The following is a 20,670-nucleotide window of genomic DNA, read 5'->3' as shown; positions in this document are numbered from 1 at the left end:
TAGAATCTTACAGACCTATCTCACTAATTAATGTCGACGTCAAGATCCTGTCCAGAGTACTAGTAAATAGATTGATGCCCTACATACCAGAGTTGATCGGAGAACACCAGGTAGGATTTGTTAAGGGTCGACAGGCGGTTAAGCAAGTACGGAAAGCCCTCTTGGCAGTAGCGTATGGGCAAGCTACGGGAGAACCCCTCCTATTGGTCAGCTTAGACGCAACCAAGGCCTTTGACAAAGTTAATTGGGACTATTTGTTTCAGGTGCTTGAATACACTGGATTGGGTGGATGGTTTTCAGAGGCTACACGGACATTATATAAGAATACCACAGCACAAATACTGATAAACGGCACCAGATCTAAGCCATTTCGAGTAGAGCAAGGCACTAGGCAGGGCTGCCCATTGTCCCCCCTGCTGTTCCTCTTGTATTTAGAACCGCTTTTGCGCACAATGATGCTGGACCCAGATATACAGGGAGTCACATTACACGGGAATTTAATAAAAACGCTGGCCTTTGCTGACGATATGTTTCTCACCCTCACCCAACCGAAGACCCCAGTCCAACGCTTACTAGTAGATGAATTCGGATTCTATTCGGGCTTGCAATTAAACGTCACTGGCCCTCCCGATACAGGAGGCGGTGCAGAGGGAGTGGGAAGGCCCGTTCCCCTTTCAATGGGCTGTGGGGACACTTAAATACTTAGGGATCTATATTCCGAGAGATTTAAATAACTTGCATAAAGAAAATATGGACCCCCCTTGAAGAAACGCACTAAGGAGGCTTTGCAGGGATGGCAGGGCTTACCCCCGTCTCTGAGGGGAAGAATCACTATGTACAATATGTTCATCTTCCCCAGATGGACCTATGTTTTCCAGATGACCCCTGCTATACTGGGATATAAAGAGGAGAGGTGGCTATACAAAACCCTTACAGTGTTTTTGTGGCAAGGAAAGCGAGCACATGTTAGATTAAATAAAATCATGAGACCCTGTCATAAAGGGGGGCTGGGGCTGCTTGACTTAAAACTTATAACAACGGCATGCAGCTTGCGACACCTATCAGATTGGTTTCGCTCGAGGGAGTTTTTCTCCTGTACTAGAGTGGAAACCTCGCTGATGGCCCCAATGGGATTTGCTTATTGGCTCCATGCCCCGTCAGAAGAATTACCAGCTCTGGGGCCATATGGGTTTCTCCTGAATCCTTTACATAAAGCATGGAAATGGTTGAGCAGGAAACATAATTGGAACAGTGCAGTGTCCCCCCTATTGCCCATTAAAGGTAATCCAGCATTCCCAGAGGGGGGAAATTCCGCTTTGTTTAAGAAATGGGAAATCTGTGGTATTAAATATTTATTTCATGTAGTATCTGAGACAGGGACCATCAAACCATTCCAGGCCCTGTGTGCAGAATTTGGACTAGGACAGAAAGACAATTTCCAATACATGCAACTTAAGCATTATATACGAACGTTGCCCACATCAGATCTCACTCAACAAGTATGGGAATCCATGAGTGATATGCTGGGTTTGGAAGCGCAATTAAAAGTACCGCTTAAGTACTTCCACCACCACCTCAGAGATTTACAGGGGATCCTGGACTTCACGCAACTATCACAACAATGGCATCAAGAGTTGAAATGGAAACCAGACCCAGAACAAATCAAACTGTGCATGATGAGAGTGTATCAGGTGACAGAAAATGTGACATGGCAGGAAATGCACTACAAATTCATTATGAGGCTTTATATAGCGCCGCACAGAGCCTATAAAGCAACTCTGAGGACAACAGATGACTGTCCAAAATGTGGAATTGTGGGAGCACCCCTAGGACACATGTTCTGGCACTGTACAAAAGTGACTCCCTTTTGGATAAAGTTGGGACAACAAATCTCACAAATGTGGAAAGTGCATTGGCAGCCAGCGCCAGGACAACTTTTTAACGTTTATAATGTACATGGAAAGTCACCGGAGGGATTTAAAGCATTTTTGAAAAGAGTGGTCTTGATGGGCAAACGTACTATATTACAACTGTGGCTACAATCAGAACCACCTGGAGTACCACAATGGCGAGGAGCCATGATGCAATGTTGCATGTTGGAAAAGAAAAAAGTGGGAGATCTGGCCTCGAAAAGAGAAGACCAGTTTTGTAAAGTTTGGCTACCGTTCTGGGACACCCTGACGACACCTGTTGCGAGAAGCAGAATATTGAACTGTTAACAGAACCATTAGCGGGGGGTAGAATTTGAGGGAGGGATAGAGAGGGGGGGGGGGGTAGGGGAAGAGGGGAAATTATAAACCTGATATTTCTTGTTGTGATGTTTGCTTTATAGTTTACAAAATGAGAATGACACATTATTTGCTGTACTGTGTTTGGGTGTCATCAATAAAAATTGTTTAAAAATATATATATATTTAAAGAGGTCGACAAATTTTGTTTCCTGATACGATATCATGGTCATACTCTGGTGATTTACTGATTTTATGTGGTATATCATTTTCCCAGAGATGATATATATGCTTTCCTCTCATTTTTGATGCAGGTCACAAGTACCTGGCAGAAACCCAAATCGTGTCAACACGCAATGCTACCAATCCCAGGGCACGCAGGAGCTTCCTCATACCTGTCTCAATAGCAGACTATAGACTTTTCCTACAGGAACTTGTCCAAACCTTTTTTAAATCCAGATATGCTAACCGCTGTTACTATAACCTCCAGAATTCCAGAGCTTAACTATTCATTCACTGGAAAAATAATTCCTCCTATTTGTTTTGAAGTATTTCCATATAACTTCCTTGAGTGTCCCCTAGGCTTTGTACTTTTGGAATGAGAGAGAGAGAAAAAAAAACACACACACACAATTTACTTCTACTAAGAGAATATGCACAGAGAGGGAGAGGGACCTTGGGGTGCTAGTATCCGAGGATCTGAATGCAACAAATCAATGTAACAAGGCGGTGGCTATAACCAGAAGGATGCTAGGCTATATACAGAGAGGGGTAACCAGCATAAGAAAGAAGTATTGATGCCCCTGTACAAGTCATTGGTGAGGTCCTACCTGGAATATTGTGTTCAGTTTTGGAGACCGTATCTTGCAAAGAATGTAAGATGAAGAATCAGTCCAGAGGAAGGCAACCAAAAATGACATGGGGCTTGCACCAAAAGATGTATGAAAACAGACAAAGAACTAAATACGTATACCCTAGAGGACAGGAGGGACAGGGGAGATATGATACAGACATTCCTATATTAATGCCTTTAAAATATTTAAACAAATATTTTCCAGAAAAGGGAAAATGGTAAAACTAGGACATGAATTGAGGTTGCAGGGTGGTAAACTTAGGAATAATGTCAGAAAATTCTTTTACACGGAGAGAGGGTGGTTGAAGCCTGGAATGCCCTCCCGAGGGAAGTGGTGGTGAAGAGAACTGTGGCAGAATTCAAAGTGGTGTGGGAAGAACACAGGGGAACTCTTATTAGAAAATTAATGGTATAAAAAACAAAACCTAAAAGGCTGCATATGTGTTTGCATGTAGAGTGGTGCTTAGATGACAAATTTGGCTATATCAGCTACAGCTGGCTTGTACTGTCTGAGTCCCATATATAGCAAATCCGGTTTTGATGGAAACGCCAGTAATCTGGAATGCAAGGACACTGCCGGGCAGACTTTTAGTCTGTGTCCTGCAAATGACAAGATGGATTCGGATAGGCTGGAGTAGGCTTTGATGACAATCCAGTAGTTGGAACATAAGTACAGAGCTGGGCAGACTTCTATAGTCTATGCCCATGAAAAAAAAAACAAAGACCATGATCAAGTATATATCACCGTTTTTTATTTTAATATTGAATAGAGAATGAATGAGACTGTTGAACAGACTGGATGAACCATTCAGGTCTTTATCTGCCAACACTTACTATGTTATTACTTGTTCTACACCACTAAGGATTTTGTAGACCTCAGTCATATACCCCCTCAGTCACCTCTTTTCCAAGCTGAAGAACCCTAACCTCTTTATCCTTTCCTCATATGAGACACATTCCACCCCCTTTATCATTTTGGTTGCTCTTCTTTGAAACTTTTCTAATTCCACTATATCTTTTTTGAGTGATTAGAACTGAACGCAGTACTCAAGGTGAGGTCACATCATAGAGCATTGATGGCGAACCTTTCAGAGACCGAATGCCCAAACAGCAAACCAAAATCGAATTTTTTATCGCAAAGTGCCGGTACTCATTATGGGCGGGGTCACCACATGACTCCACCCCTATGATAGCCACACCCCTTACACCAGCCATGGCGCATATAAAGACATCGTTGAAAATATTATACTAGTATAGGAGAAAAAATAACATGATTTTCTTCCATTATAAATCATTTCTGTAAGCTGTTACAGCTCCAGTATACCCAGTGCAAAATAAGACAGCAGATGTAAATTCTCCAATTCGACATATTCCAAACACTAAAATGAAAATAAAATGATTTTTCCTACCTTTGTTGTCTGGTGATTTTGGTTTTCTATCCATATTGGTTCTAGTCGCTGATTCTGCTGCTCTCTATCTGTTCTCTTAACTCCGTTTCCAGGGCTTCCTTTCCATCTATTTCTTTACTTTCCTCCTTTCTTCTTCATTTCTTGCCCTCCATCCATGTCCAGCAACCCTCCTCTCCCCTCCAGCCACAAATGTCCAGCCACCCTCCTCTCCCCCCTGTCCTCCCTCCCAGCACCCGGCAGCACCAGGCCTCCCTCCCACCCAGCACCCAACACCAGGCCTCCCTCCCACCCAGCACCCACCATCAGGCCTCCCTCCTACCCAGCAGCACCCAGTACCAGGCCTGCCTCCCTCCCTCCCTCCCACCAACCAAACAAGCAACCATCAACCCGCCCGTCCTCCCTCCCAGCACCAGGAACCCCCCCCCTTCTCCTCTTAAATTTTAAAAGCATACCTCCTCGGAGTTCATTCAGGCGGCGTGCGTCGGCAGCGGAGCATTTGTTCTTCACTCGGCGCGCCTACCTTTCTGTATCTCAAGCTCTGGTCCTGTCGAGCTTGAGGGACAGAAGGGAAGGCACGCCAAGCGAAGAACACGTGCTTCGCTGCCACTGCAAGCCGCCTGAATGAACTCCGAGGAGGTACGCTTTTAAAATTTAAGAGGAGAAGGGGGGATCCTGGTGCTGGGAGGGAGGGAGGGAGGACGGGCGGGCAGGTTGATGGTTGCTTGTTTGGTTGGAGGGAGGGCGGGTGGGAGGCAGGCCTGGTGCTGGGAGGGAGGGAGAGTGGGCGGATCAGCGATGGCGCACGTGCCAAGGGAGAGGGTTCTGCGTGCCCTCTCTGGCACGCATGCCATAGGTTCGCCATCACTGTCATAGAGCAATCAAGAGGCATTATAGTATTTTTGGTCTTATTCACCATCCCTTTCCTAATAATTCCTAGCATTCTGTTTGCCATTTTGGCCGCTGCCACACACTGAGAAGATTTGACCATGTTATCTATGACAACACCTAGATCTTTTTCTTGATTGCTGACCCCCAAGGTGGACCCTAGCATCAGGTAACTATGATTATTCTTCCCAATGTGCATCACCTTGCATTTGTCCACATTAAATTTCATCTGCCATTTGAATGCCCAGTCTTCCAGTTTCCTAAGGTCTTCCTGCAACATTTCACAGTCCACACGTGTTAACAACCTTGAATAGTTTTGTGTCATCTGCAAATTTAATCACCTCACTCGTCATTCTGATTTCCATATCATTTATAAATATGTTAAAATAGCACCAGTTCCAGTACAGATCCCTGCGGCACTCCACCCTCCTCCATTGAAAAAAAAAACCCAAAAATTACCATTTAACCCTACCCTGTTTTCAATAACCAATTCCTAATCCACACCACAACATTGCTTTCTATCCCATGACTCTAATTTTCTCAGGAGTCTCATAAGGAACTTTATCAAAAGCTTTCTGAAAATCTAGATACACTACATTAACCAGCTCACTGCTATCCACATGTTTATTCAGGCCTTCAAAGAAATGAAGCAAATTGGTGAGGCAAGACTTCCCCTGGCTGAACCCATGCTGACTCTGTTGGAGAACAAGGCCCATGCTGGGCAGACTTACTACTACTACTACTATTTAGCATTTCTATAGCGCTACAAGGCATACGCAGCGCTGCACAAACATAGAAGAAAGACAATCCCTGCTCAAAGAGCTTACAATCTATAGCCTGTCCTGAAAATGGCAAGGACAAATCAAGATCAAGTATGCATATGTAGTATTACATTACAACGTATCTTATGCTATGTGTTTATCTTGTTAGGGAGACTGGATGGACCATGCAGGTCTTTATCTGCCATTATCTACTACGTTACTATGACAGAGTGGAGGAGTAGCCTAATGGTTAGTGCAGTGGCTTGAGAACCAGGCTCAATTTCCACCACAGCTCTGGACAAGTCACTTAACCCTCCACTGCCCCAGGTACAAAATAAGTACTTGTATATAATATGTAAAACCATTTTGACTAACCACAGAAAGGTAGTATATCAAATCCCATCCACCTTGAGAATCAGGCAGAACTTTATCTGGTAGGCCACAAGGCTTCAAAATTACAAATGTTCCACAAAATAAAAGGTTAAGTATTGCCCTACACAAATCATCTCATCATCACAGACTTCTGTAAGCTCACACACTGCTACTATGCTGATTTTAATCAGACCCTCGGGCAGCCAAGTACAGATTTATTTTGGCATTTAGCATGTTCTACCAAACATGCTCAGGGGCATGTTATGAACACCATAAACCACAGTGAACTTAAGAAAGAACATTTTGTAAATACAGGAGGCAGTGACATTAAAAAATATACACCATTACGTGAACCAAGAAATGTACAAAACTGATATATGACGACACAAAGAAGGTCCAAGAGAAAGATGGCAAAAACAAACCAAAGCATTAGAATTGAATGGTGACAGAGAATGCTGATGTCTGAAGAAAAAAAAACATGTTTTCAGGATTCACAGCCCCTCCCACGTAAGCACTCACATTCTGAGACTGAAACTGTACTTGGGCAATTTGAGATCAATACATTTGTAAAGCACTTTAGATAAAAGCCGTATATGAAAACATTTGTCATGACACAGACTCTTACCATACTAAGCAGTTAATTTATCAGCTCAAAATGAACGAGCAGCAAAGCATACTGCAATAAAGTAAAATCATGTTAAAATCTTTTTGGGAAAAAAAAAACACCTCTTCCCTAGTTGCAAAAATCTCCCAGAGACTGCCACTGGAACTTGTTCATCAATGATGCACCTTTATTTCCCCATCTCAGTGGACTAACACAGCAAGCCCTATGCAGAGAATGAACTATGATAAATCAATTTAAAGGTCTAATTCCACGGTGGGGGTAATATGCAATGAAATCAAAACAAACCTAGCACCTACAATTCTAATCTCAGCAGTGACTCTTCACACTGTGAAATGAACATAGTGTATTAACTGCAAAATTATAACTGCATCTTTAGTGGCCCACTGGGTGCTATTTCTGAATTAAAATGGAGGGTTATAGATAAAATAGAACTGGGGTAGGGAAGGAGACGATGCAGATAAACTATTTTAAAGAACAGCAATGGATACACCAATTAAATACAGTATCTGGGAACATTAAATCTAGAAACAGATTGGTGGTCCTTTTTGTAAGCTGGTGATTTGATAGGCTGTTGTGGGTATCAGTCAGGATATGACATCAGTATTATCAGGATAGGGTTTTCTGTCCCACACACCATTTTGAAAATGGATATATGAAAATTGAGCTAGTGAGGAAGAAGTGTTCAGTGGGAGTTTGAGTTTTTTTTACATATTAGTCATCAGATACAGTAGTTAAAAGGCTTGTCATTTATAAGACCAAGCCCTAATGTAGGTTCCCAAAACACGGACCATGTTGGTGTGGGTCCTTCAGCTTTTTGACATTCTGCTGATAAAGCTAAGTATCTTTTTTTATAAACCTTAAAAACATATATATATATATATATATAAGTTTTGTAACAGAATAAAAATTGAGATACAGTTTTGACCGATGACAAATTCAGTAAATCACAAAGCTGTGTCTCAGAGTGAAAGTCACTGCTGAGCTCAAGGGAAATTCTACCCTTTATGATTACAACTATAGGTGCTGAGAGAATGGACTATGAAGCACTGGAAGTCACCTGACAAATGGCATCACCTACATATATTTTGGGAAGCACCAGAATCTCCGTTAATGTTCGTGTACTTAGGCACAGAATAACTCAGTTGTGAGAAATTAACTACTGGTAAGATGAATATAAATACACAGTAACAAAGCTACACCCACAACACTGGTACTGCTCACAAATTTATAAGTTAACATTTTCTTGAGCTTTCTGCAAAAAAAGCTGCCATCAAGATATAGTAATCAATGATTATGCAAATTGCTGCCATGTTAAAATTGCAGCAATGATCTGCAGCTCACTGCAAAATGTCCCTTTTCCTGTCAGTAAGTAAGACGTGACTGGCTCAGGATCTAATAGAAATAGGACATTTTCTTAAAAGTTGCCAGTGGTCTGCATCAGCCCTAACATCTCTGGTAGTCCAGTGGTGGGGAGGAGGTGTTACAAAGTCTACACTAGACAGCTGAGAAATATTTTTTTTTAGTCAGGGGTTAGGCTGATTCTAAGGAGGGGGAGAGGGTGGTGCTTAGTAGCTTTTTTGCCGTTAGTATTTTTTTTGTTACAATTTTATTAACGGATTGAGTGAGTTTCTCCTATATATGGGGTCTCTTTCCTTTTATAAATGGAGTTCCTTTTCTTTTATTATGCACTGTATATTTTAGCATTGTACATCGCTTAGATCTGTCTTGTTTCAGAATCAGCGGCATAACAAGTTTAAACAAACATAATGAAGAGAACAAGCTAACACTTCGTCATCATCTCATAAGTGGCGGTAATTTTCTCGGGTTGTGCTCCTTTTAAAAATTCTCTGCATCCAAGCAGAAAAGCTAAATATCCTACTTACCAATTTATGCTGTGCACCAATGTCTGAGAACTAATTCCCGCACTGTTTGCCCACTAATGTTCACACATACTTGTTAAGCACGTGCTGCTGTCCATGGTAGTTTTTTTGCATTTGCTCGCTTATCTCGGAGAAGAAATGTGACTAAAGGACTGTCACTACTGAGAAGGTGCTGTAAAATGTATTTTATTTAATCAGTATAATCTATTAAGTTAACAGCAGCTAACCTAATGTATCCAATAAGAGAAAGTGACCAAAAAAAAAACAACAGTTTGAGAAATATTATATACATCTGTTTCTTCCAGGATTAAAACTAGTATTTGGAATTCCAGCCTAAATATAAAAGACAAATATAGTGCATCTGTAAAGTTACCTATGGCAGACTTAATTTGAATAAAAGAGTATCCCACAGGTTTTAATCCAAAATTCTTATGTATTTTTTTTCTGCCGAAAATAGGTAGCTGCTGTTATATAATGAAGTCTAAGTGAGACTTGAAACTGTGAGATTAACACAAACTTCAGGGAAGGCGGGATCTGAAACCACAAGATCCACTCAAACTTCAGGCACTGTGTGGCTCATGCTTACAAAGAGCTGAGTTGCAGTGGGGAAAACAGGAATTCCACTTTAAGCACCACAAAAACTGCCCAGCTTTTGAGGGCCAGAGAAAAGCACTTGATGGACTGTGTTCTGGCCTCCAGGCTGTAGGCTGGACAAGCCTGATCTAAACCATATGAACTGATGCAAATGTTCATCACTACAAGAGTGAATACTGAGGGAGGACTGGAAAGTAACCGTACTGAGGGAAATAACACACTATGTGGGGGTCAATCTAATAAAGTATGCCAGGTCTTAAACACACTGTAGCTTAAGCTGGTGTGCTAAAATGGAATGTTAAAACAAGTTTTGCACATGAGCTATGTGCAAAGATTGATGGATGTCTGTACACAGCTCATTTAAATTACATGGTAATTAAGTTATTAGCTATTCAACACAGATGCAGAGAAGTGCACAGAAGACCCCAAGTCTGAGCACAGGTTCATTTTGTTTTTTTAAGGAGTAAAATAAGGTCAGCTCATTCTTCTATGGTCAGAATTTCATTCATGCTTCTCTTTACTGCTAGCATACAGGATCCACAACATTTCTAGTTTAACTGAAGAGCAGATGTGCTGGAACACAAAGTGCTAGACTATTGACAAAGGCATTAAGTTTCAGTACTACAAAACTGTATGCACAGTATAGCATTCTGTCACATGTGTAAGCATTTAACTCTCCAAGTGCTGAGGCAAGTTGCGAACAAAATATAGCTGCAGATCCCTGTTGCGCATATGCCTGGTGTACTTGCCATATTCATTAACATACTTTTTGGCTACTGCAGTGATTGTCAACCCAGTCCTTGGGACACACCCAGCCAATCAGTTTTTCAGGATATCAACAATGAATATACATGATGTAGATCTGCATACAATAGAGATCATGCATGCAAATCTCTCTCACATATATTCATTATGTGTATCCTAAAATCCTGACTGACTGGGTGTGACTCAAGGACTGGGTTACTGTATTGGTTGCACTATTTTTAAGTATAACAGAGCTGTACCAAATACTTTACTATTCAGCTGAATACATAATGAAAAATATTATTCCGCGAAATACGAATTCCAAATGTGAATGGACATTGAGCTTTAACAAATAAAAGAAGCAGCATGAAATCAGAGATCAAGTATTTATTTCAGTAGGATTTAGTGCAGTAGAGCCCCAGATTATTTGAATTTAACACACTATTCAGCCAAACATGAATAATGTATTCAAGGCCAAATCAAATATTTGCTACAGTCCAGAGAGAGAGAGAGAGATCTCATCGGCCCCCTCAAGTATAAAAACATTTTATATCAGAAAAAGATCTCTAGATTATTGCCCATCTTGTATACAGGCAAAGTCCAAGTATATAGCAAGTGGCTTCATGCAATACCATAATGTATTCTTCTTTACCATGTATGTATGCACAAGGTGTGTGTGTGTGTGTGTATATATATATATATATATATATATATATATATATATACCATGAACTGTTCCACGTATGTGATGTTACATCTAGGTTACCATGTATGTATGCACCTTAACGCAACACCATTTGTAATTTTGTTACCCGGAAATGGCAACCGCCACTACGGCAGATGTAAGCCACATTGAGCCTGCAAATTGGTGGGAAAATGTGGGATACAAATAAATAAATAAACTGTTACCCAAAGGCTTCAGGAGATATAACTAGGGAAAGGTTGGGCAACTTCCTCTGCAGAAACCACCATTTAATATGGAGGAAGATTAAAAGGAAAAACAGACCAATAATATTTATAGGACAAAATAAAAACCAAGCAATGCAGATCCAGCCAAGACATATATCCTTTAACAGTATACTTTTATGTAGTTTTTTTTTTTTTAATGCAAAACAGGTCCAACTTTGCACAGATAGTTATCAAAGAACATGTATACAGATAAAAAGCTACCCACAGGATTTAGCTCACCTTGTTTCTGTATTCCTAAATCCACATATTACTATGTATGACATTCCAATGGAGTTCTGCACAGCAGCACCTGATTTAGGGGCCCATTTACTAAGCTGAGCTTAGAAACAGGCTTAACGAGTCCTTACACAAGACTTACACGCACACTAAGCCCATTTTTAATGTGGCTGTTAAAAAGGCTTTTTTTCTATTTCTTGAATATATTACATTTGTACCCCGCGTTTTCCCACACAAGGCAGGCTCAATGTGGCTTACATAGTAATATAAAGAATTACAAAGTCATAAGAAGAAAAAACAGTTTGTAGTAAACGCAGAATAATGGGGTTAACGGATAAGTACATTGAACATAGAAGGAATTGGCCATGCAACATTAGAATGAGGCCATTTAAAAAACAAATCTTGCATTAATTCAATTAGCGCACACCAACGTCAGCAAGCTGGCTGAATAGAGCTTCCACCCCCATTATCTGCCCCCTCCCAAATACATTTTTAATAAATCGTGCGCTTTGTACACACAGATGGCATAGCATGGAATGCTTTAATATGTCCCGCATTTGATACTAACAGCAAAAAATGACCTAACGCACCTTTGTTAGATGCGTAAAAGTGGGAGTAGTTAAGTAAAGAAGCTCTCAAATCTTATACACACCCGCCACCTCAGGAAATTTAACGACCCTTTTACTAAAGCTTAGCACACATCCTAAATTTTAAGAAGCCCACAGGTATAAAATGGGCTTCTTAGCATTTACCACATGCTAATTCAGTTAGTGCGTATTACGCTTGAGTCCCCCTTAGAATCAAAGATGAAAAGGGTGATTTATTTTTAATGTCTTACTAAATTGCCCCCAAAATAATTCAGACTGCTACTTTAAACCAAAAGCCAAAAATAAATTAATAGGAGATACACTAAAAGTGACCCTTAATAAACTGCTAATGGCAATTCATTTAACAAATACTCCTATTTTACACACTATTAAGCCTCAAACGTGTAACTCAATGCATATTTACACACAGTGTCGATTAACTAAAAACCTTCAAGTCCTAATCTCTCATCCCCTGCTTCAACTAGAATGTCATGAGACATTTGAAATGAGACACTGGCAATATTTCCTCCTAGGTTCAGAAACAGGGGGGGGGGAGAGAATCAGCTGGCACTGGAGTTCTGAGACGGCTAGACTATTCGCAAATGCATCACACACTATCTGCAGTTTTTTTCCATCTACATTATATTCTAGACTACCAGCCCTTATATTACATCTGTAACTAAAGGTTACTCAGCGTCATGTCTTTGAGAACTAAGCATATCTGACACTAATAAATGGTCACCAGAGGGGGGAAAAAAAATTTAGTAAAGAAGGCCAGCATATTACAAATTCCCAGCACTTATTAACTGCAATAAACAGTTTTGTGAGAAATGCACATAAACAGTACAGCCACTATGTTCATCTGTAAACCACTTTGGAGTCATTGGAAAAGCAATACACAAAAATAAATGAAATCTTTACCTGCAGTAATATGAGCTGCTTAGCTCTGTATCTAGAGATATTTATTTTTAATAGATGTAAGTAATTCATAAATGAACACCAACAGGTTTCCCATTAGAACCTTATGAAAACATATAGATGCAGCAGGAAAGGCTAGGTAAGAACCACATTGTTCTTCCATGTCAAAAATGGCTCCAGCTTCGCAGTATCAGTTTTGCAGAATGTAAACAAAAAAAATAATAATCTCAATATGATCAATACAGATCCATGCACTTGAAACTAAAAACCACAGCCTCAGTACTACATCTGCTGTCTGAAAGAAACATGAAGTGGTCCCTTACAACAACAAAAAAAAACACAAACAACTGAAAAGATCTCAAACATTACAGATCCACAGTTGGGTGTGTCTCTGATGTGATAGCAACAGGGTGGACACCATGAATCTTATAGCTATATTCCACTAATATTTTTTCAAAGATGGTAATCAACGAATGCTACCCTTGGTTTCATCCAACCTAAACCTGGGTGTAACACCACAATGAGAGAGCATCCTTCAAGAATGCACTGCAAGCATTTAAAAACCAATTTGTCAATAGTGCTTTACCAGCATGCCTACGTTTCTCAAATACTGAGGGAAAAAAACACACAGTTCTTCTGCACCTACTGAGAAAGGTTTACAAGTGACATGACTAGACTTGCACATTTCAGTCCTTGGGTTAGAAAAAGATACTCTTGTAGAGCAGCAAAGAATCAACTCAACCTAGTATCATTTGCTGTTCAAGTCAGCCAAGAAAAAAAAAGCTATGAAGATGTCTGTGGGAGGCAACGACCCCTCTCCAACGCAGTCTCTGGAGGTTAACCCACTCGGGAACAGAATAAGAAATTAAAACATTTATTTTTTTTGTAAATATCTGTATTTGGAGAAGCATTCATTTTAAATTTGGCTTTATTTGCTTCCACTTAATCAACCGTAAGCATTCACAGATACTGCACTATATCAAACCAAACTCAAATTAGCCTTAAAAATGTTCTTAGAAGAAAACAAATAAATCATTCATGGTTTTGCTCCCACGGGAAAGCGAGGCAATGAAGAGAGCAAATAAAAGACCCCATGCACTCAGCGATGGACCTCTTCAACGATGCGAAGATCTGCACAGATATGTCTCAGTGTAAGGGAAAAAAAAACCAGGGCTACTGTTATCACATTTTTTTTCACTTCCATTGCGAGAAACACCAGTTGATAGGAGGGGGGGGATTACAAGGAAGAGCTGGAGGGGGGGGGGGTGGAATCCATGCCACGTATACCTAGCCAAAAATACACACTTTTAGTAGCTCAAATGCATTCCTTAAAATGCCAATTTAAATAAAATCCCATAAAACGATTCCTTCCCTAACAAATCGTGACTGCAACACGTCTGTCTTCTCTTCGCCTTGTCACGATCGTGATGATCGCGACAGGCGTCCAGTCAAAGCCTCGACACTCACCGCTCTGCTCTCCCAGGAAGACCAGCTTGAATTTCCTCAACGGATTCCCGAAGTCTCCTCCCGCAGACATCACGGCAGCAGGGCAGAAGGGGGGGGGGGGGGGCGAGGAAAAAAAGCGGCGAGGAGGAGAGGGGAAAGGGGGGGAGAAAAAGGAAACGAAGACACCTAGCGCGGGGCGGGCGTAGAGAGAGAGAAAGCTCCCCGGTAAGATAAAATAATACCGTGAAAAGCAAATGAGGGGGGGGGGGGACAAGCCTGGAGTCCGGCTGAGTCGAGAGGCCGGGAAACTGCGCCGCCACGAGCTGGCTTAGGACGAGGGCCTGGTACACGGGGGGACGTCGGGAGCACTGTTGGAGCACCTCAGCCGCGCGCGCCAGACGGCCGCCCTCGTCGCCACCGCAGCGAGCACAAGAAGTGACTGTGAGACTGACCGTGACTCCCGACGCCTCGCCCGAAGACCTACCCTCCCGGCTTCCTCCGCGCTAACGCGCAGGCGCAGCCACACTCCCGCCCAGCCCTAGCTCAGTCGTCGAAGTCTGGCCCCGCCCTACCCCGCCTCTGCTCCACAGAATCTCAGACGCAGCGGGGGCGGGGCTAGGACGAGGCGCAGGCTAGCACCTACCCTCCCGGCGTCCTCCGCGCTAACGCGCAGGCGCAGCCACACTCTCCCGCCCAGCCCTAGCTCAGTCGTCGAAGTCTGGCCCCGCCCTACCCCGCCTCTGCTCCACAGAATCTCAGACGCAGCGGGGGCGGGGCTAGGACGAGGCGCAGGCTAGCGCCTACCCTCGCGGCTTCCTCCGCGCTAACGCGCAGGCGCAGCCACTCTCCCGCCCAGCCCTAACTCAGTCGTCGAAGTCTGGCCCCGCCCTACCCCGCCTCTGCTCCACAGAATCTGAGACGCAGCGGGGGCGGGGCTAGGACGAGGCGCAGGCTAGCGCCTACCCTCCCGGCTTCCTCCGCGCTAACGCGCAGGCGCAGCCACACTCCCGCCCCCAGCCCTAGCTCAGTCGTCGAAGTCTGGCCCCGCCTCTCCACAGAATCTCAGACGCAGCGGGGGCGGGGCTAGGACGAGGCGCAGGCTAGCACCTACCCTCACGGCTTCCTCCGCGCTAACGCGCAGGCGCAGCCACACTCTCCCGCCCAGCCCTAGCTCAGTCGTCGAAGTCTGGCCCCGCCCTACCCCGCCTCTGCTCCACAGAATCTCAGACGCAGCGGGAGCGGGGCTAGGACGAGGCGCAGGCTATAGCAATCTGCTTGTCTGCTTGGTCATTAAACCTCCTTGGTCTGACTTCCTGCTGCTTATCTTCCGCCTTTCCGGAAAGCCTGAATGACAGCTGACTGGACAAATCGCATGCAAGGACTGAAGGACGGAGACTGAAGGGCTGGACTTTGGTGACTGGAAGAAGGGGAGTCACAGTCACTGCTGGCAGCAGACAGTGCCTTATTTTTCTACAGGTGCTCATTCAATTTGTTGCCGTCTTTCCCCGTAACTGTGTCCTTGTCGAAAGGTTTACTTCATTTTTGCGCCTATGGTTCGTAAATCTTAACCACGGAAAAGATGCCACGTACCCTAGTTGGTGTAGGAACTGGCAAGTCCTGGCTTTTTGACAGCCCACCTCTTTCCCCTGCAAGCATTTTGTGCTGATCTAAAATCGAAGCAATAGGATGAGCAGGGCCGGCCCCAACCATTAGGCACAGTTAGGTGGTGGCCTAGGACAGCAGCTTCGGGGGAGGGGGAAGCAACAGCAAATGCAGGCAAAGCGAAACAATACGTTCTAACAGCTGCACAAACGCAAAACAAGCCATGGCAGAGCTGGCAAGTTACCCATTCCAGGAGGAGGGAGACATTTTGGCTGCTCCTGGATTTCTGCCAACCTCATCAGGTGCATTATGGGACCTGCAGCACTGATTACAATAAATAGGAATCATGGACTCTACAACTACTACATTGCTTTGGGATGTAAGTTTAAAACCAGGACTGGCCATAAAGTCTGCCTCCTGGTAACTTGGCACCTCTGCCATCTTCACATCTTTTAACCTACATTTTTATAGTATTTTTTTATCACCGCATTTTTATTTTAAACATTCTTATGCATATAAACCATGAACTGAGAAATAAGAAAAATAAATCAGTTAAGATTGTGAATGTCTACCAGCTTACGACACCAACAACTAGAATTCTAGTTTATGAAAAAAATATTGCACCACCCCCTCCCCCTCACCTGAACAAAACACTGAGTCACTCCTGAGGGCACATCCTATTGTTCCTTCAGGGTGTACTACAATCAGTTCCCACCTCAACCCCCAGCTGCCCAACAATGCTCTCCAAATTAGTCCATTCTTCAGCTGAAGGGTCATAGCAGCTCTTATGCTTATCTGTGCATTGTTGCATTTTACAACTGTTTTCAAAAGGAGGATCCAGCCTTGTAGTTTAGGTCCCACAGATCACTAATGAGCTGCAGTCTCATACTTTGCCAGTGTCAAGCACAGTCGCCTCCGCCAACACTGCCTCTACCTAATCCCAACCCCAAAAAGCAAAACTTAGGCTCTTTCGGGATTGTGGATCCCAAAACAGTTTCCAATTTTCAAACTACTGCTTCCCAAAACTGTTGTGTATTTTATCACAGGTCCACAAAGTATGTTCAACCTTTTTTATTGAATAAAGAAAATATTGTAAATACAACTTATTTCTATTAATATCCCCCCAACCTTTCTCCTCCCTCCCATCCCCCTTCCCTTCCCCCCCCCCCTCCAACCTCCTCCCCCCTTCCAGTCCTTCTTAGTCTAACCATATAGGTACCATTAAAAGTTCAACAGTCTGCTCCTAGCAATCGGGGACAGCGTATTAAGAAAAGGGCTCCAGGTGTTCTGAAATTGTGATCCCATTCTAGATTTGAAATCTGCAACTCCCATCCTTTCAACTCGCACAAGTGTAATCATGCGGGCTCTCCATCGGGAGCATGTAGGGTAGTGTTGGGAAAGCCACTCAGAGAGGATCACCTGTTTAGCCACTATGATAGACTTATTTACAAAAGTTGTTAGTCCCGTTGGGATGGGGTGGACTAATATCGGATGTCCCAGTAACAGACCTGAATCATATTTCCACCCTGATTTCCAAATTTTTGAAACATACTGTGTTATGTCCAGTCCACAAAGTATAAAAACTCTCTTCCATGTCTCCAGCCTAAGTCTGTAGTAGTAGTTGGAAACACTGCCTTCACTTTACCAGAATTGAAGTACCAACCAGTGACCACTTTATACGCATGTTCTCTAATCAAAACAAATATAGAGGCCCTCCAAATCCCTTTCCCAAGCAAGCATCACTGTACCCAAGCAAACATGCAATAATGTTTTTTTAACTCTTTCCTCTTATATATTTGTAGCATACAGATATAGGGCCTTTTAGCTTACTTAACATACCGTAGTAACATAGTAAATGACGGCAGATAAAGACCTGAACGGTCCATCCAGTCTGCCCAACAAGATAAACTCATTTTACATGGTATGTAATACTTTATATGTATATCCGAGTTTGATTTGTCCCTGCCTTTTTCAGGGCACAGACCATAGAAGTCCGTCCTGTACTGGTTTTATTCTTCAAATACCGGCGTTGCCACCCAATGTCCGCTAAGATTCCATAGATCCATTCCTTCTAAACAGGATTCCTTTGTGTTTATCCCACGGATGTTTGAATTCCATTACCATTTTCATCACCACCTCCCGCGGGAGGGCATTCCATGTATCCACCACCCTCTCCGTGAAAAAATACTTCCTGACATTATTCCTGAGTCTGACCCCCTGCAACCTCAATTCATGTCCTCTAGTTCTACCACCTTCCCATCTCCGGAAAAGGTTCATATGCGGTTAATACCTTTCAAATATTTGAACGTCTGTATCATATCACCTCTGTTTCTCCTTTCCTCCAAGATATACATGTTCAGGTCGGCAAGTCTCTCCTCGTATGGTCTGCAATGCAAATTCCATACCATTTTCGTAGCTTTTCTTTGCACCACTTCCAGTCTTTTTACATCTTTAGCAAGATACAGCCTCCAAAACTGAACACAATACTCCAAATGGGGCATAGCTACGTGGGGCCATTAGCCCTGCCCCCCCCCCCACCGCCAACCCCCCCTCCTGCTGCCGCCATCGGGTACCTTTGCTGGAGGGGGTCCCCAATCTGTGCAACATGCTCACTGTGCCCAACCCCCGCCAATGAGACAGTGCACTGGGAGCAATTTTTGTGTCTCCACATTTGCACCCTATGTGGCTTCCACCGCTCACACTGTCCTTGGTACGGCAGTGCCTGTTCCCAACTAACAACATTTTCAGCAACAGACTTTATATTACCTGAAACCAAGAGTTGGAGAGAGTGTGGAAGAGTTATCAAAGTCCCAATTAACACCCCCCTCCCCACAACACACATACCTACCCATCTCCAAAGCAGTTGATTTTTTAAACCTAAGAAAATTAAGAGTGCATATACTTCAGGGTACAGAATGACATGGGGATAGTTTATCTCTATCCCCACCCTTTCCCTGCAATTTCATTTAAAAAGTTACTGCAGATTTACTGTGCGTCCCCATCCCCATGTCATTCTGTACAGTGTACCAAAGGTTTTCTAGCATATATGAGTAATTTTATAAGCAATTTTATGCTCTCAAATAAGCATTTATAAAAATCATATCAGTGTATGTATACATAACTGACTTAACCATTACACAAACTAGGCAGTTGCTTAAGGTGGCAGCTTGGGGGAAGGGGAGGAGCAGCTGCAATCAAGGACTCCTGAGAAACATACATAGTAACATAGTAGATGACGGCAGAAAAAGACCTGCACGGTCCATTCAGTCTGCCCAACAAGATAAACTCATATGTGCTACTTTTTGTGTATACCCTACTTTGATTTGTACCTGTCCTCTTCAGGACACAGACCGTATAAGTCTGCCCAGCACTATCCCCGCCTCCCAACCACCAGCCCCGCCTCCCACCACTGGCTCTGGCATAGACCATATAAGTCTGCCCAGCACTATCCCCGCCTCCCAACCACTAGCCCTGCCTCCCACCACCGGCTCTGGCACAGACTGTATCCGCCCAGCACTATCCCCACCTCCCAACCACCAGCTCCGCCTCCCACCACCGGCTCTAATGAGATAGGAGGCAATGTCCTTCTTTGGATTAGAACCTGGTTGGTTACAGGACAGAAACAGAGGGTAGAGTTAAATGGCCATTTTTCTCAATGGAGGAGGGTGAATAGTAACATAGTAAATGACGGCAGATAAAGACCTGTACGGTCCATCCAGTCTGCCCAACAAGATAAACTCATTTTACATGGTATGTGATACTTTATATGTATACCCGAGTTTGATTTGTCCTTGCTTTTCTCAGGGCACAGACCATAGAAGTCTGCCCAGCACTCTTGTAATAAAAGTTCTGAAGATTCTGGAATCCTAAAGAGTTACAAGATTCCGGAATCCCAATTAGTAGCAACATTCTATGTAGAACCCCAAAGAGTAACATAGTAAATTACAGTAGATAAAGACCGTAAAAGTCTGCCCAGTACTGCTCTTGCACTAAGTTCTGAAGCTAACATCGAAGCCCCTTAAAATTTACACTCCAGCCCATCCCTATCTATTCAGTCACAATCAGGGCGTAGACTGTAGAAGTCTGCCCAGCTCCCATTTTGTTTCCAATTACTGGCGTCGCCACCCAATCTCCACTAAGATTCCACGGAACCATTCCTTCTAAACAGGATTCCTTTGTGTTTATCCCACACGTTTGAATTCCATTACCGTTTTAGGCAGCCCACATTAAGAGTTAGGGTAACATAAAGGGGAAAAATTGCATAAGAATAAATGTAACAAACCAAGATATTTAGTAATATCTTAATTAACTTGGCCCTTCTTCTAATTAACATCCCTTTAAAGATTTATACTGGGCAAACATGAATTTCATAAACCCACAGCAGTTTGACTAGAAGGGAGTCATATCTGCTGGTTTTGTTTGATATATGAGCTGCTTTTGACATTCTAGATCATGAAATCCTACTGACCTGTTCTAGTGTGTTTGGGCTGTGGGATTGGGTATGAAAGATTTTGATTATATTTAGCTACTGGATAAGAGACTTCTGTGACTCTTTTAGTATCTATTTTCAACTATTGATAA

The 20,670-nt window shown here is 43.0% G+C and overlaps 1 protein-coding gene across 2 annotated transcripts in view; it reads right to left on the bottom strand.

Annotated features, from left to right (window-relative positions):
- The window catches only part of RAB6A (RAB6A, member RAS oncogene family), a 230,997-nt gene extending 215,982 nt beyond the window's left edge, over window positions 1-15,015 (bottom strand). The window contains exon 1 of one of the 2 annotated variants that reach the window (XM_030200021.1): window positions 14,509-15,015. In XM_030200021.1, coding sequence (XP_030055881.1) covers window positions 14,509-14,578 — 70 coding nt within the window. In that variant the 5' untranslated portion in view covers window positions 14,579-15,015. The remainder of the gene's footprint in view (window positions 1-14,508) is intronic. The other variant, XM_030200022.1, reaches the window with a different exon arrangement.
- Between the last annotated feature and the right edge of the window lie 5,655 nt (window positions 15,016-20,670).

Source organism: Microcaecilia unicolor, chromosome 4 (genome assembly GCF_901765095.1).
Source record: "Microcaecilia unicolor chromosome 4, aMicUni1.1, whole genome shotgun sequence".
In the NCBI taxonomy this organism is placed as follows: Eukaryota; Metazoa; Chordata; class Amphibia; order Gymnophiona; family Siphonopidae; genus Microcaecilia; species Microcaecilia unicolor.
Note: the sequence above shows the minus strand (reverse complement) of the source record. Positions and strands in the feature narration are given on the sequence as shown.